A 17,424-nucleotide genomic window follows, 5' to 3' on the forward strand; every position below is an offset into this window, starting at 1 on the left:
GTTAAAGTAGAAGATACTTAATTTATGCAAACTTTATATTTGTATGCAAATTAAATGAGTATGTATTATAGCTTCGGCAATTAGTAGGGGGCTTGGTATGCATGAGAATTGGCAGGTAGGATCAGGTTGCACCAAGGTTTCATATTTTAAACAAATACTAAATCTTCATGTTTCTTTCTTCCTTTCTGTCTGTCTTGCAGTTGGTAAAGAAGGGTTAACGTGGTGGGAAGCCCGAAATTATTTACCAAGTCAGGCGAATCTATTATGCTCAATTGTGTATGTCTGGTCAAACTCCTACTCTTGGTGAAATGCAATAAACAAAATGATAAAAAATAAAATGCTAATTGAATTGTAAAGAGCGTCTTTCTCTCTCTCCTCTTTTCTCTCCCCCTTTTTAATAGGAGGTTGTATTGTTGAGGAAAGAACAGTTATGCTAATGACTGACTACTTAGCTGGTTTTACATTAATATAATAAACAGTACCTGTCGTAATGTTCTGTACAGTGTTATGGGCGAAAACAGGGAAGTCTTAAAAGTGAAATTCTCTTTTGCATAGTGAAACAGAATCATGGTTTCCACATGACTGGTTCCAGCACTCTCAAGTTTCTTTTTTCTTTTTAATTGTTTTTGTTTCGAAGACCTGAAATATTGTGTCAGAAATGTTCTATCCTGGGTGAGATACAGGTATTGTGAATTAGTGAAAACCTACACAGTACTGCAACAAAACGTTTTGAGCATCATTTTGAATGCTTCGTTCACATTGATTGTAATAATTACAAACCTGCCATATGTATTAGTAGAGGGTAACCTTAATTCTGTAAACACTGCCCTTGCAAAGTTGGTACAGTTGAATTTTTCTTTTATTGGTTACACACAGTTGCTTATTTTACACACATTTCACGAAAATCAATTCTCATTCAGTCAAGAAATCAAGATGCCATTTGAAACACATTTCTGAATTTATTTAGGATAAATCATGAAACTTGAAAAATATTTTCTTTTTAAAGTCAGGGAGTGATGATGATTTGTTCTTTAAATTGAAGAAAAATAAAATGGTAATTGATGTGTTTGTGTTTATGGAAATTTGAACTGGCAAAAAACCCTTTAGCATTCAGTCTAATTGAAGAGGTGAAATTTTAGATGATGGTTCATTTACATTTGTCAGTGGGAAAGTGCCACATCACTTGTAGTCTTACAATTGTTATCCTGAAGATGAACTTGGGCTAAATTTAAGGCTACAGTAATGGAATATTTTCAGGGGGGAAGTGAAGTGGGCAAATATAGTGGATGGAAATCTCAAGAAAGATGCAGGCATGGATTGGGAAAATAAACCTGGATCCAACTGGTTTATTTAAAGGCATATTTGCTGTTGATGGTATTAGAATGTCAGCAGGTCTATACTAGTAGAATTATAATAGCCGAGCAGCAGCTGTATTTTTCATTCACTGCCAACTCTAAATGCAGCTGGGTACCTAACCACACCCTGTGAGTATCTGTCAACAGGGTTGCATGTAGTTTGCTAAATAAACCAAAGTCATTAAATAGGGCAATGAATTGAGGGCGGTTTTCTGGGGCAAAGCTAGCACACTAATGGTGTAAGATTTATTTGAAGTAAGTTCCATTGACACTTTCTCCCAAGTAAATGTGTACATGGTTGCAATCCGAACATCCACTTGGCTGTGTCTTAGCTCCTATTTATATTTCCACCTCCCTGAAGAAGTAAGCTAAATCTATTGCACTCATTTGGCTGTGAAAGTGCATTTTATGATAGATAAAAGGCATAAAACACACTCAGTTTAATGTACATCACAATTAGTTTATTCCGGAGTACTCATAGTAAAGAAATGTTTGATCAGTAAATAGCTTGTGGATCGGTGCCTTTCAGCAGTGTTTTCAAGTGATGAGATCTCATTCTTCCTTTCTTTTAAAGTGGGCCTTATTTAAATTAGGATGTTTTCTAAGCATTTGCCATTTGCAAAAGGTATCTTCAAATTTCAGCCACCCGGGACTGAAGTCCTGTCACGTTAACATCAAGAGCAGACAGAGGTTTCTTATTTCACTCTGATGTAATGTGTGGTATACTGCATAGTCTCTAAAATAAGTACAGTTTTGACGGAATACACTCAAACAGGGACCAATAAATATTAGAGACTGTAGTTAAGAACTTACATGACTGTTTTAAATACTATTGATTTAAACCACTGGCTAGTTTTTATGAATCAAAGTGTAATTTCCAAGCTTTGACTATATTTTTCAGTGCTAGAGCACTCTCTCTTGTGTGCCTTTAGCAGCTTTCCAGACATTCAACACAGGATTAAATGATAGTAGTTACAATGATCAATAGGTTAAGACCGGTACAATCACTCTTGCTGCTAATGACCTCGGTAGTAATGGGTAATAAAGTGTGGGCTATAATAGCCTATCCCTGCTGCAGCAGCCCTTTAAAGCCTAGTATTACTAGGGACTAGTTACATGAAGAAGTTGGACAGGACATTCGAAGTTGAGAAGCTGAATAGCTATCCATAAATCTTTGGCTGTTGCCCACACACACCACAATAGTTTCTGCTCCATTTGAACACACTTATTTAAAACTTTACCTATGCTACTGTCTCGAGTTCTTGAAGCAAGATTTGGGTGGAAGCTTTCCCGGTTAATTCTGTATAATAAATGTTGATCCATGTTTGGCATTCAGTAGAAGAAATTGTTGAAGGTAAAAAATGTGGTTTTGGCTAAAAACAGCTATTGAAGAAAAAGGTTTCCCGGGAGAGAGTAGAGGAAGGCTAGAGTTAAGGACAGTGTCCAGTCTCCAGATTTCGAGGTACCCTTGGGCCAAATACTCCCAACACCCTTCCTCCAAAAGTGGGACCGCCTCCTTGTGACTATCAATATAGGCACCTCCTTCCTGTTATCTTCCCTTGTCCTTCTGCACCGCTGCCCAAAAAGAGATGGAGATAGGAAAGAAGGAGGAGTGCCAATTTCTAGCTGCCTGAACCCAAACCCAAATGGCAGCCTTCCTCTCCCCATCCCTCCCCCAAACTTGGGCCAGTTCCTATGTTCGTCTATCCACCTGATCATGGTGCCACCTGATGTGAACTGCTTTACTCCGCTGCCTGGCAAGGCCCGCTCTATGGTGGATAAGGAGGGCCAGGAGGCTCTGGGGGCTGTATGTGCAGCTCCCAACAGGTACCTGATGGTGTCCAGCCGCATTCCAGTTCATGGCAGGCATGAAATACAAATTGGGGCTTTCATTGTTCACAGTTTAGTTTTTTAGCCCCTATGTTCCACCAGCTCTCAGTATAGCTTGATACTCTAAATCTCAGGGTTGTGGGTTCAAGTTCCATGTTGGGCAAAAGATTCCTGCATTATAGGAAATATTGGAAGATTCCTACATATTGGAAGGGACCCACAGTTCTACGATTTGATGAAGGCAGATCATGGCTTATAGGTATTATCACAGTACAGCATTGTTTTACTGCCTTGGGGCAAAATTACATACGATTCTTCCACGCTGATACTGCATTTTTCATAGAACTGTAGAGTTAGAAGGGATCCCAAGGGTAAACTAGTGTTTGCCTTTCAGGATTTGCTACTGGTGTTTACCCTTCCGTGAGAGGGCTGTGCCTGTGGGAGTCTGGAATTAACTTCCCAGGGAATTATGCTGTAGCCAATATAAGTTCCAGCTATACTTCTGTAAGGCAGTGCCACACGTGAACTCATGGGAAGGCACACTCTTGTATTAAGGCACTAGCCTGGTCGCCGTAGACGACAAGGGATTCCATGCAGGCAAGTGAGCAGGCTGGCAGAATAGAGCTCCTCTGTGCTCAGCATCGAAACCAAACCAGCTGCTAGAGGTGGGGAAAAATGCTCTTTGATGTGCATCATGGAATGCAGTGAGCTGTTGCAGGAGGGTTAGAGCTCTTCCTCCCAGCCTTCCACAGGCTAGTAAACACTTCTGCAAGTTAGTAAATTTTGTAGGTTTATCTGCAAGCCGGCGTAGATAACAATTGAGAAGGCTGTAGAGCAGAAGGACCCAACTGTTGGTCTAGTATTCACTAAGGCTTGCTTCACAGATAAATTCAAGTAACTCTTATTACGCTATGCTTGTTCAGATCTTTTAGCCATATCAGTGCTACGAGGGAGCTGTATTTCTTGAACTGGGTTCTCAATTGCTTTGGGTTATCCTGACATGCAGCACAGTGCAAATTCAGAATGGTAATGCTGCTGTGGTGTGGATTTCCAGTGTTAACGTTAATAGAAGTGTCAAAAGGTGTGTAAGTTTCTTTTGGCTCTTGCAAACAAGAACCGTCTCTGACACTTGTGTAAACCTACACAACAACATCGGAGGGTGTTCACTATACATGAATCTGACCTTCAGGAACCATTTTTAGTTCATCAAAATTAGTGGTGCTGAGAAATCAGGACATCAGTGCATAATGACTGTGAAATTAGGAATGAGAATTTGCTATGCAAATGACAGGACAAATCATGTGAAAAAGTCAAGATAAACTGCATATTAAGACATTATGTTACATAAAATTAATACTGCGTCTCTTTCTTGCTTACTACTCCCCTGAAATATTTTTTTTAAAATCCTTTTATCTCCGGATCAGCTATTGTCTACTGATTTTTTAAAGCGTGGTGCATAAAAATGTTCAAAACATGTTATTACCTTTTATTGTAATACATGAGATGACAGCAGATCCTTTTTAACAAACTATATCCTTTACCGCTTTTAGTTTTCTGCTGTCATGTGTTTCAGCTGAAACTAAAGAAAAGTAAGGTGCTTAAATATTACTATTCAAAGTCATGTGAGTTCTGTATCTTCCCCCCATCTTTCTCTCTCTTGCTTGCTCGCTCTCTCTTTTTTCTGGTGAGATTTCTAGCGAAATAGTCTTGTTGCATTACCGGAACTGACAAAATGGTTCTCATGTAGTCTGCAAATTAAACACAAGTGCAGTGATTATTTTGAATAGCTAAATTACATTCTAGAAAGCTTGCAGAATTCAAAGCATTGTCATTAGGTATCCGCTTGAATACAATTTGTGTAACCTTGGCCAAGACAGCCTGTCATTTTAATGTCAGTGTTTTATCTGAACAAGACATCATCCTTTCAGATACAGTGTACAGGTTCCTTGCAAAGATGCCCGTGCAGAAACGTGTTAACAGTTGCAAATATGAAATGCTATCAAGTTCATCACTGTAGCTGTTTGTCACTGAAATGTCATGGAAAGCGGCTTTTAATGGTATCTCACATAATACGAAAGAATTGAAGCCATCTGTATGCTGGGTGAATATGGAATGGTAGAGACATCACTGTAGGAACTCCACTGCTAAAATTGCTTGGGAACAAGGTGCGGTTTTCGATATTGCCGAGATGGCGTTCATTTGCTTCAAATCATTAAGTTCAGGCTCCCCAGTGGTTGCTTTTGAAGGGTCTTACTTATTAATTAATGCAAAAATTTGTTAGAATTGATGGCTGCCTCTAGAAGGTACACAAATGAATGGTTCAGTTTTCTCGGAAATTATTCCATTGCAAAATAACGCATTGGGTGGGGGGGGGGCAGAGAAACATACCTAGAAGGTGTAATTAGTTAATGCTTTTTTATTATTATTTCTGTGAACTAAACAAGTCAGGATTAAATTATAACCAAGGTGTTGGGAAGTAAAAGATGGGTCATTTAAGTGAACCAGAGGAATGATCTGGAATATTTGTAGTGAAAAGAGAAGTGCTTATTATCTTGAAAAACAACAACCACAACCATGATGAACAACATAATTGAGTTGCTTGTTTGTTTACACTTTCCTAATTCTTTAGGTTCCTGTGTCAGTGGCTATGATGACACCTCAAGTTATCACTCCTCAGCAAATGCAGCAGATCCTCCAGCAGCAAGTGCTAACTCCGCAGCAACTTCAGGTCCTGCTCCAGCAGCAGCAGGCACTCATGCTTCAGCAGGTAAACAGTTTGTTTCCTTTGCAGCTGTTCAGCTCACCAACACTGCTATTGAAGGACTAGTCTCTTTGAGCTGATTTTGAAGTAATGATTTGTTCCTCCACAGCATCCTATGTGAATTGGGTAGACAGGCAGGCATAGACTACACACACACACACACACACACACACACACACAAGCTTATGCAAGAACAAAATTAGTTGGTCTCTAAGGTGCTACTGGACAATTTTTTTTATACAGTGGTACCTCTAGTTGCAGACAAGATCTGTTCCGGAGTGCCGTTCGCACCCCGAAAAGTCCACAACTAGAGCGGCGCTTCTGCGCAAGCACGGAGCGCGATAGAGCGCTTCTGCGCATGTGCAAAGCGTGCAGAACACTTCTGCGCACACAGCAAAACCCAGAAGTAGACACTTGCCGAAAAGATGCAACATGAACCTAATGCAACACTAAGTATGACTATATATTTCGACTGTGTCAGACCAACACAGCTACCTACCTGAATCTACACACACACACACACACACACACACACACACACGTTCTTATAAGGACAATACATCTGTTGTAGCCCCTATACCAGTTGTAACTCTCTTCATACTTTGCCACATATGTGCTACATAATAGTTGCAGCTTTAGATGGTGACTGAGCATATATCCATCTCTTCACTGCATTCTCAAAAATGCAATACTGGGGACCAAAGATTCCACAATCTCCCAAAGCCCTTCTTCAAGGGAATATCAGAAATGCTTTCAGAATGGGATGTAGATTTTTCACCAGATTTTTCCAAGTTTTCAAATATATTATAATGGTTGCTTTTCACCTACATCTACCAAAAAGAACCTGTGCCATAACTAGTTTGAATAAACAAGAGGTCAAAGTGCTCCCCCCCCCCAGCTTACAGAGCATATAAGGAAGCACACTGGAAAAACAACGAGCAGGTGGTGCATTTAGGGAGCCAGTTGTTAAGAGAATAGAATGCAGTTATGGGAGACCTGGGTTCAAAACTCCACTCCTCTGCAAAGCCTATTTGGTGTGTCAGCCTAACCGACTCAAAGAATCAGAGAATTGTGGAGTTGGAAGGGACCATGAGGGTCATCTAGTCCAACCCCCTGCAATGCAGGAACTTTTAAGATTTAATAGATTTTACCCTGGGATAATTTTTTTATAACCTCAGTGCAATTGCCGCCTGTCCGCTTTTACTATATTGGTGGTCATATCTCCCGTTATTGGGGTACATCTAGCCGTGGCTCACGCATTGGCTTTCACGTATGTGGTGGTAAACAAAACAATTACGTCTAGGCACATCATTTAATAAGGCAACAGTGAAAGTGTGTACAAACCCTTGCATGTCATGGAAACGCATGTTAGACTTTTGATGTATGCCATGAATTAATATCGTTCTCTCTCTGTGGGTTAGCGGAAATGCAAAAATGACTTTGAGGGTTTACATATCTCAGTGAGCTATGCAGGGTTAATTCATTAATGGTGCAGCAATGCCAAAGTCCATTGCAAGTTGACCTTGTGCACTGTGCCTTAGTCATTCACTCTCTCTCTCTCTCACTCATTCATTGAATGGAACTTTCAAAAAAGCTATCTATCTGGGAGATTGGGCAAGGTGGGTGGAAGCAGGGAGCCTGTGCCTGTACCAAACAACGCTTAGTACAGTACAATGCAATGATGATTTAGAAAGCATGTATTGCTTCTAAATAAAGATTCACCAGGCTCTCCCAGCAAGGGCATTTTGGCTTTGTTGTTCCAACCAAAGGTCATTCCTTGCCTTATTTTAATTAGTTTGTGTAGAAAATGGTATGTTTTTCATCAGTTCATTTTGGAGATTACTTTTCAAACGATAATGCCAAGAATAGTCAGTGTGCACTGAATTTATTGTCGAGTTTCAAACTAAAGGTCAGACTGTTACAGATAAAAGGATGCTATTTTTCAAATCGCAGTTTGTGTGTTACACCAAAAGGGGATCCTGAATTGGCTCTCCTACTTTGTTTTACTTAACAGTCTCTTTCTCTCCCCCTCCCTCTCTGTTTCTCTCTGTTTCTCTCTCTCTCTCTCTCTCTCTCTCTCTCTCTCTCTCTCTCTCTCTCTCTCTCTCTCTCCCTTTTCCTTTGTAGCAGCAGCTTCAAGAATTTTATAAGAAACAACAGGAACAGTTGCAGCTACAACTTTTACAGCAACAACATGCCGGAAAACAGCCTAAAGAGGTACAACTAAAGCCCATTTTCCCTTGCAAACCACAGATCCCAAAAGAAAGTATAACAACTTTAGAACCATCATTTATCTTGTGAATGGTTGTGAAGTTGAGCTGAATGCACCGGGTCCCAGCTTTTAGGGTTAGATGTAAGAACCTGTATTCTCTCTGCTGCTGCTGCTTTAATTTGGTCCTCCCATTTTCTTCCTACGGTATGTTATAACAGCACATTATAGCTGTAATTTTTTCAGAAGAAGGAAACGTTTCTGGAAGTTACTACTTGAAAGATTGCACTAACAACTTGTGTTTCCAAAACGTAGCACAATGAAAATCTCTAGTACTGTATTAGCTGGAGTCTTTGAGGTTGTGTACACATTTGCCCTGACCCAGCCTCCAGACGTACATCTCTCTAGATGAATGGAGAATTAATATGCATAAAGTGGTTCTGTGCTTATATTTCCCCAGTCCAGCAGCTAACACGGTGCACATGTAGACTGGTAAACAAAGCTGAAATCTTGCTATTCAGAAGAAGGAGCTGGAGGCTGGATTCAGTCTCCCCTTTGCTGCCAAACAGTTGATTGATGGATTCCAGCTTCTTTTACTACGCTACGTGTGAGCTGCCCTGATTAGTGCATCACACTTTGTTTGGATTGAGGCCATTGGTTGCAACCCAGATAGAACGGGGTATCCTGAGGGGATGTGTCACACATGACATTTTTCTTTTCCTGAACTGGGGACCAATCTCTGGGTAGCTTTGAGGATTTTTAAAGTTGGCTTGAAAAAGTTGTGCGCAAGTTCATGGGCTTGCCCTCACCACACCTGACCAGAACTCTTGAATACAAAGATACAAAGAATATGCCCAGATACAAAGATGGCATATCTGTCCCCACAGGGTCAGATGTCAGGACTCAGCTTTGGATATTGTAAACCAGCCCTGTATTTAAACACTAGCCTTGCAAGCCCAAAGTGACAAGGGATTTCATGCAGGCGAGTGCATAGAAATGCAACCCACGGCTGCAGGAGTGGTGGAGCACTTTGTGTCTTTTCTGGCAGCTCCATTCAGGCTAATATATCTATTTTTCAGGCTGGTAAATTTTGTGGACTTGCTTGGAAGGATTCTCTTAAACAAGCGGAGGAAGAGGAACTGCCACTCTTTCTATCCCCTTCCTTCCTTGTTCAGAACGTCCAAAGCAAATTCCAGGGTAGGGAAAAAAACATCTGGTGTGAAGCAGTCTTAAGACTCATTTAAATAATGGGAGATGGAAGCACAAAGCTCTGAAGCCCCATTCACTCACTAGGATTTAAGCACTTCTAACTAGTCTCTGATGTTGCATGCATTATCTTCTACCCCTTAACATAACAGCTGTGCTTGGCTATAAAACTGTGATTGTCAAACCATGTTTCAGGGTATTTTGTGGCACTTCTGAAGTTCATCAGGTGCTCCGCAGTGAGAAGATGAGTAATGAAGGTCAAGCTTCTGAAAGACAGCCTGTACCTAGAATCATAGAGTGGGGAGGGACCCTGAGGATCATCTAGTCCAGGCTTCCTCAACCTCGGCCCTCCAGATGTTTTGAGATGACAATTCCCATCATCCCTAACCACTGGTCCTGCTAGCTAGGTATCATGGGAGTTGTAGGCCAGAAACATCTGGAGGGCCAAGGTTGAGGAAGCCTGATCTAGTCCGACCCCCTGCAATGCAGGAATATGCAGCTGTCTCTTATGGGGATTGAACCTGCAACCTTGGCTTTATCAGCACCACACTCTAGCTGTGCACCCACAGATTACTGTTCTGTATGTGATCTAGGATGCAACATGCCTCTGAGTACCAGTTACTGGCAACAACAGAGGCCCTCATGTCCTTCTTATGGACTGTTTGGATGATGTGAGAAACAGTAATATAAGCCAGTTTCATTTGTGAACACTCTAGATCCTGCTCCATAATCATCTGCACATAGGTCCCATGACAAACCAGGCAAAAGTTCTTTGACAAAGGAGCTGATGACATGGAACGGTTCCCTGAAGTTACAGATTTAGGAAGCTCGCTAGCTGTGCTTTGGGGTAGCTTGCTAATGGAGGTGAAACCTGGGTCTGGGAGGAATAGGTTTACCCTCTAAAGTACCCTGGTTAAAATAAACTTATCTCTCTCTCTCACATACACACACACACCTGATAAAGACTGTTGAGGATTATACCATGCACAGCATGGACCAAAAAATATAGTTAACATTACATGAGCAAAATCTATGATTGAAAATGGTGGCTGAAAAATTGAATTGTTGGTACATTTATGAAATTGTGAAACTTGTGGGATACAGTGGGGTACTCTTCCCTTCTACATCAGTTGTTACTGATAGTCGAATTGATGCTGCCATATGCCTTTCACAATTTGCAACTTTGCAAATTCTGCTGTATTTTATAAATTTTGCCTTGGTTTGTGTTCCTTCAAGACCATAAAGTACCACCTAGAAAATACATGGTGGGTTGTGGAAACTGTTGGTATTGAGGCATCCCACCCCCTGCCCGCTGCATGACTGCCTGTTGGATGCCTACAATGTTGTGCCGTATGACATGATGCTCCCACACCTGAGTTGGCTGTGTGTCAGCATGGTGGTCGTGATTTATGCAAGCACACATTACCAGATTGGTCCACACACTTTCTTGGCCTCCATCAAACTGCTCTCCCCTATTGTGGAAAACCAAGTTTTAAGTCAAGTGTGAATTTTTACAGTCGCGTTATGAAAATAAGGGGGGGGGGGTATTATAATGGGAAACGCTGACATGAACCTTAACTATAGCCCGTTAACGGGCGCCACTATAATAAAAAAGGGAACAGATTAAAAAATGTCTAAAATGTAAATCTAAAGGACTAACAGTAATTAAAATGGAAATGGCACAGGGAGGGAAGGCATGTAATTGTGAGATATCACTGTGCAGAATGCTCTCAGCTTTGTTTTGCTGGCTGTTTTTCTAATTCAGTAGGGCTTACTCATCAGTGGCAGTTCAATGCGCGTTAATGACTCTGGGATGCAGGCATCACTCTGGACAAAGAAATGATTATTGTGCGGTCAAAAGAAGTTCAAAGACAAGAAGGGAATTTCAGTTTTTCCCTTAGAGATCCACATTCAAGAGCATATAAATTAAGCCAAATGTTAAAAACCACAGTCTGAAAGCTGACTTCAAAGTCACAACTCTCTAATTAATGAACTGCGAGCTTCAGTTTGGACAAGTCGTGGTTTGATGCGCCCATAAATCAACATGACAGGTCTGTTTCACAGTCTCAGACAGTGCTTGTCATTGAGTCGCATCAGATGTAAACACAGCAAAAAAAAAAAAAGAAGGAAAAAAAGAGGGAATATGAAGGAGGTGCAATTGATCAACAGAATTGGTAAAAACCCACTTTTGAAGCACATTATGCATGATCACAGGAAATGGCTATAGCCTCAAGAGGCTTTCTCCTTCTGCTGTTGCTTTTTTGAATCAGATTTCTAACAACCTTCAAAAGGGAGAATAAGAATTATGGAGCTTCTCCCCTGTGGCTGCCAGGCAATAACCCCCTGTTGTTATTTTGTGCTTCTTTCTTTTCAAAGGCGTCAAATTTTAGTTTTTTAAAGATCTTTAACTCTATATTTGAAGACAAACAATAAAGGGCTGCCACTGTCATTCTTATCAGTTACCAGGGATTGTATTTTTTTCTTTCTGTTGCCACTTCTTATTAACCTCTTATTTGGTCTATTAGACATAGTTTTGAATGCAAGCCTGCATGCTGGGAGAACATGAAAGTTCAGATGAGCTCAGAGGGCAGATAAAGAAATTTGAAGGGGAAAGTTACACAGCAGAATGAACGATAAAAGTTAACTCTTCTAAATTGCTGTTGTCAGACAGGAGAGCGTCTCTGACACAAAGATGATGGCTTGGAGAAGAAGGAAAAATACTTTCTGTGTTAAAAAGGCAGGATGAAGGGTTGGACAATGTAATGACATTTCAATATCTATCACAACTGATTTACTATGGTCACACACCCGATATTGTGGTATCCAAAGTTACAATAAGAGAAATCTCCTTCCTATTTTAAAATTAGTATTACAACATTGATTGATGTAAGGAGAGCGAAGGGCACACACCCCTTGCTTTTAGCTGCTGTTTGCTGGGGGGGGGGGAGAGGAAGTGCTTTTTTTAAAATAACAAGATGGTTTTAGTGAGGAGTGCTTCACCGCCATCTAGTTAAGTGAAAGAGGAATTAATATGCACATGGTAAGCCATGTGCCTGTCTGTGCCCATGCATATGGCATGAGTGTGAATGCATGTGTTCAAAACTAAATAATCACATGAGAGAAATTGGTTATGGACTTAACCATTTTTAAATTTGGCTCAGTTGTGTTAATATGCTGCACTCTTCCTTGTTGTTAGCTCACAGTCCCATCCAAGCAGATCTGAAAGCAAGGGATCTATGACCTGTAACCAGTACATTCTATATGGTAGTGTGTTTTAAAAAAAATTAAAGTCTCTGGTTGTTTGCAAGTAAGAATTAGTTTTCCGGCAGGGTGGAGAGCACGTTTATAGCAGCATTTCCATTTGTTGCAGCCAGATCTCGAGCCTGTTAACTCCCCAGGTCCTATTCTCTCGTGTTTTGATTTTATTAAGCACCATCCCATTGAGTCTATCAAATAGACCTGGGGGAAATGATGATGGAAATGTTTCTAAATAAAGGTGGGAAACATCCCCTGCCCGCCCGCCACCTACCCACCCAACCACCTTTTTTTCTTTTCTTCTCTTTTTTGCATTCATGTTGAGCTAAGTAGATTGTTTTGATAAAAGGCTGTTTGTCCTCCAGTAGTTATGACAATTTATGTTAGGCAGTAGGGAGTAACCCAAGAAAGGAAAACAGACCTTTGACAGCAGCTTTAGGGAGGGGATCAAAAATGCAAGTTTTATCAGGATATTTCAGCATTTTAACAACTGACTACTGACCTGACAACAGGACTGCACCGAGACCTTTTTTGTATGCATTCAATTGTGAGAAGTAAACATGCTGCCTTGTATCCTGTGTTTGGTAACTGGGTGGGGAGCACAGTTTGGCAACGTGCATCGCTTTTAAGTTCTTTCTTGGACAATGGGCTTGTATACTTTTTTATCCTGGCTTTTTAAATGGAGAAATAGCTTTCATGAGCTTTTCCTGGAGGATAGCGCTGAAGACAACAGAACAGGCATCAGTCAACTTACATAAATAAAGCTGGTTTAAAATATTAACTTGCAATAAAGTGGCAAGTCCCTGACATGTCCAAAGCAGGGAGTGTTCTCATACTAAATCATCCTTTTTTACAGTATGAATTTTTCACAAGGATTAATATCTGAGGTGCTGAACAAATTATTAAACACTGGTTTAACTATCCTAGTGATTTATATTAATCCAATAACTTCAGGAAAAATCAGGAACAGTTGGATCATCTGGGGGCATGCTGGTTTAAAACTGAAATGCCCTCGACTTTTCAGCTTATTTACATGTTTGTTGTTCTGGCTGTAGATTTGGGTTTTTCAGACAGAAAATCAATTAACTTTCTCAGTGGGTAGAGTAATAGGCCTGAAATTGGTTGCTAATATGAAGTATGTGGAAGGCAATATTTCCCAAATCCCCGCAAAATAAGCCACTTACAGTGCAGTCCTGTTGATGTCTATTCAGAAGGAAGTCTCATTTAATTCAATAGGGTTTGCTCCCAGATAAATGGGCCTTAGCAACTAACAGCACACACACGCAAATAGCTCCTATCATTTTGACTACTCCTTGTCACCAGTGAACTCAACTGCCAGCAGTGAGACCTTTTGTGGATCCCAGGTTGGCTCAACCTTGCCCCTTCCCCACCCTCAACATGCCCCATTTGGGGCTTTCTGCTGCCAGGATAACTGCCAATGGGCTACCCATATGTTCTATAGCAGAGCTGAGTGAAGGGCCACCTCCACAGTGTGTTGTATGGGGAGTTTCAATGGCTCTGTTAGTCTAGTTGCTGTGGCATGCTTTAAATAGTTATCGGAAGCAATTCACCATCATCGGAATGTATCCAACTTCACTGTAGCTTGGTCTGCCTATATCAGGGCAAGGCAAACTAAGGTACTCCATACAACTTTGAACTTCCAAGTTCCATCAGCCTCAGCCAGCACTGCCAGTGATCAGTGGTGATGGGAGTTGTAGTCGAACAGCATCCAGAGGGCCACAGGTTCCCCATTCCTGGGTCCGTATAGAAAAATCAAGAAAGCAAGGGGTGTTTCTAGGTTATTAGCAGAAACGTCAGGACAAGACCATACCATATTTTCCTGTCTATAAGACGCCCCTATGTATACGATGCCCCCTATTTTGGGGGACTCAGATTTAAGAAAATGTGGGAAGATGGCCCCATAATTTTTGATACTATTTTTTAGGTGGGGGAAACCTTATCTTAGACACGGAAAAATACGGTAGATTGTGAGGAGCAGGGAAATCTGCAAGGTGATGGTACAGTGGTACCTCCGGTTGCGCACGGGATCTGTTCCGGAGCTCCGGTCAGATCTTGAGGAATTCGCAACCGGAGGTGCCACTTCTGTGCATGCGCATGCTCGTGGCACATAGAGCGCTTCTGCGCATGACCGCGTGTCGAAACTTCCGGGTTTGCTGCGTTCGCATCCTGAACGATGCACAACCAGAGTTTGCGTATCCAGAGGTATTACTGTATTTCCCTTTCTCCACACCCAGCTCCTCCATGGTCCACAGAAACTTCATTCTGCCTTTCTTTAAACCAGGCATCACCAAACTCAGCCCTCCAGATGTTTTGGGATCTACAATTTCCATCATCCCTGACCACTGGCCCTATTAGCTAGGGATGATGGGAGTTGTAGTCCCAAAACATCTGGTGGGCCGAGTTTGGGGGTGCCTGTTTTAAATGATCTGCAGATGTTCAAGGGTGGTGGAAAATGTTCAAGTGTGCCCGTTCTTATGCTCAAGTGCCCCCAATCCCGCTTCCTTTGAGCCAGTCAGCCAGATTATTCGCATTGTCAGCTTCAACTCAGGGTTGATCTGTGGTACGCTCCTTACATGGAGACTGCAAACATAATAAAATAATACAGTTATCTACCACCAAGGACTGTACTTGTAGGATTCTATGCCATTACATGCTTGTGGTTTCCACCATTAATCTAGATTTGTGCCATTTCCCCCTTAGTCTAGGTTTGACGACGTGTTGTGGGACAGTCAGCCCTCTGGTTGACCAACGTACTTGTGACCTGGTTCTCAATCCAATTTTATTTTCCCTTCTCCCAATTGAATTAATGTATATGTTGAGCAGGGAGGGTTTCCAGCTCCACTCACCTTCGCTCCTGTCCATTTATTTTTCCTTTGGAATCCTAGGAATACAGTTAGGTTCTCGAGTGATGTCTATTCATTTCGGCTAGGTACATAAAGGAGGGGGGGGGGGTTCAAATGAATCAGATGCAAAAATAAAAAAATGAAATAAATCACTGTCCCACATTTTTAATACTTTCTGAATGCTTCTTATAACTAATTTTTAGCTAGCTATACGAATGGCTTGTTTTTAAGGGGAGATGTTTTAAAATCAAAGTGCACAGATAGACCTCTTAAAGGCAAATGCAGTTATTCCAAATGCCATGCGTTTTTTCACACACACCCTTCCTTCCCCTTCCCCCTCTCCCTCAGTTCTGCTGTCATATGGATTATATATGTTTCTCTCTGTCAAGGGTTAACTTTCTTTCTGCAAATGTTAGCTACAAAAGCTCTGCAGACCTCCACCTTGATATGATTCCTAACAGGTTAGGGATATTAGATAATTTCCTTCTATTTATTGTTCTAGTGTGCTGTATTATCTTTCTATCACTCAGATAATTACTGAGGAAATCTACATTAACTTTTTTTTTTTGGCTGGCTTAAGGAATAGCTAAACATTGACACGATGCATTGATATTTTACGGAACCAAAGTTTTCCTCGTGTCATTGTACAATAAATAAAAAGATATTTATCAAAACTGCAAAGGCATTTTCTATGGTTTTAGAAGAACAAAGCAAATAAAATACAAGATGAGCAGAACCTAAAGGCTTCCTTAAGTGAAACAAAATTAAGGACTCTGAAGCCTTGAGTACTGTACATATTAAACGCATTCAAATAAGATGTTGTTTGCTAAATTATGAATGTGTGTAATTAAAATCTAGTGGCTGTTTCTATGAAAGATTTACAATGTTATTTCATCGTTTGTCATGGCTAATTAACAATATTAGATGAAGTTTTTCTTCTTCAAAGGTCTGATTTTTTTCTCATTTATTTATGTCAGAAGTGATAAACAGAGTAGTTAAAAGCTTCTCTGGGTGCAGCAGTGAAAAAGCAACATGTTCTTTTACACCTCAGAGGTTCAGGGTTCAGATCCCAGTGGAATATAGCAACTTAGTCTTCTTCTGAGGGTGAATAATTCTCCTCCTCCCCAAGCATTGAATTTTTTTTAAAAAATAAGTAGAATAACACAGGAGAGAGAACTGTGAATTGATTGATTGCATGACAGAGAGAGCTACTATGCAAAATGCAATAAATTAGCCAATTGGAGCCTTAATAGCTGAGACAATTCTTTAATAAGTAAATAGAGCATAGCGTGGAGTTATTTTTCATTAAAATTAAGTGTATATTATATGCTGGCGTAATGCTGCTTTCTGCGCTTTGACTTTTCAGCGCCAAAGTTCACAAGAACTTCACCAACTGTCAACAAGGTTTTGAGCTACCAACTGTATCTTGTAAAAAGATATAAGAATACAATTCCATTGTTGCATTCCCCCCCCCCACCCCCAGCATAGAAGAATCCTGTCCAATTTAAACATAACACCAGACATTCCTGTGCAGTCTGCTTTAGCAGTGAATAACCTTCCCAAGCCACGCATGACATACATACATGCCAGTTTGGCACAAAGCTGGAAGAAGTAGGGTGTCAATCACACCGACTTTATTTTTATTTTAACATGTGCATCATTGCATTTATTTGTCAGGATAAAATCCATACAGATTTTGCATGAATGATCTATAAGTCATACAGTCAGACTTTGGACAGAATTCAAAGAACTATATGGGGTGTGCCCAGAGGAATTGTTTACTCTTTCTCTTTAATACTCTTCAGACATCAAACTAAACCATAACTTCAGCATGACAAGATTGAGCCACCCCACCCGATGCAAGGAAGAGCTTAGAAGCTTTCGCTTCCATTTGTACTTAACCACAGCCTGTTGAGGCACCCAAACTGACAAACTGTGGTTAAC

General features: G+C 40.8%; 1 protein-coding gene across 20 annotated transcripts in view; it reads left to right on the top strand.

The window, feature by feature from the left end:
• The window catches only part of FOXP1 (forkhead box P1), a 513,657-nt gene that overhangs the window by 392,537 nt on the left and 103,696 nt on the right, over positions 1 to 17,424 (top strand). For 18 of the 20 annotated variants that reach the window (XR_014165850.1, XM_081901936.1, XM_081901945.1 and 15 more), the window contains 2 exons: positions 5,815 to 5,952; positions 8,074 to 8,163. Coding sequence is in view for 19 of the 20 variants with exons in the window: in XM_081901936.1 (XP_081758062.1) it covers positions 5,815 to 5,952; positions 8,074 to 8,163 (228 nt within the window). In the remaining variant the exon portion in view is untranslated. The remainder of the gene's footprint in view (positions 1 to 5,814; positions 5,953 to 8,073; positions 8,164 to 17,424) is intronic. The other 2 variants (XM_081901935.1, XM_081901938.1) reach the window with 1 other exon arrangement.

This window comes from Podarcis melisellensis (assembly GCF_964234715.1).
Source record: "Podarcis melisellensis genome assembly, chromosome: 2".
NCBI classification, from domain to species: Eukaryota; Metazoa; Chordata; class Lepidosauria; order Squamata; family Lacertidae; genus Podarcis; species Podarcis melisellensis.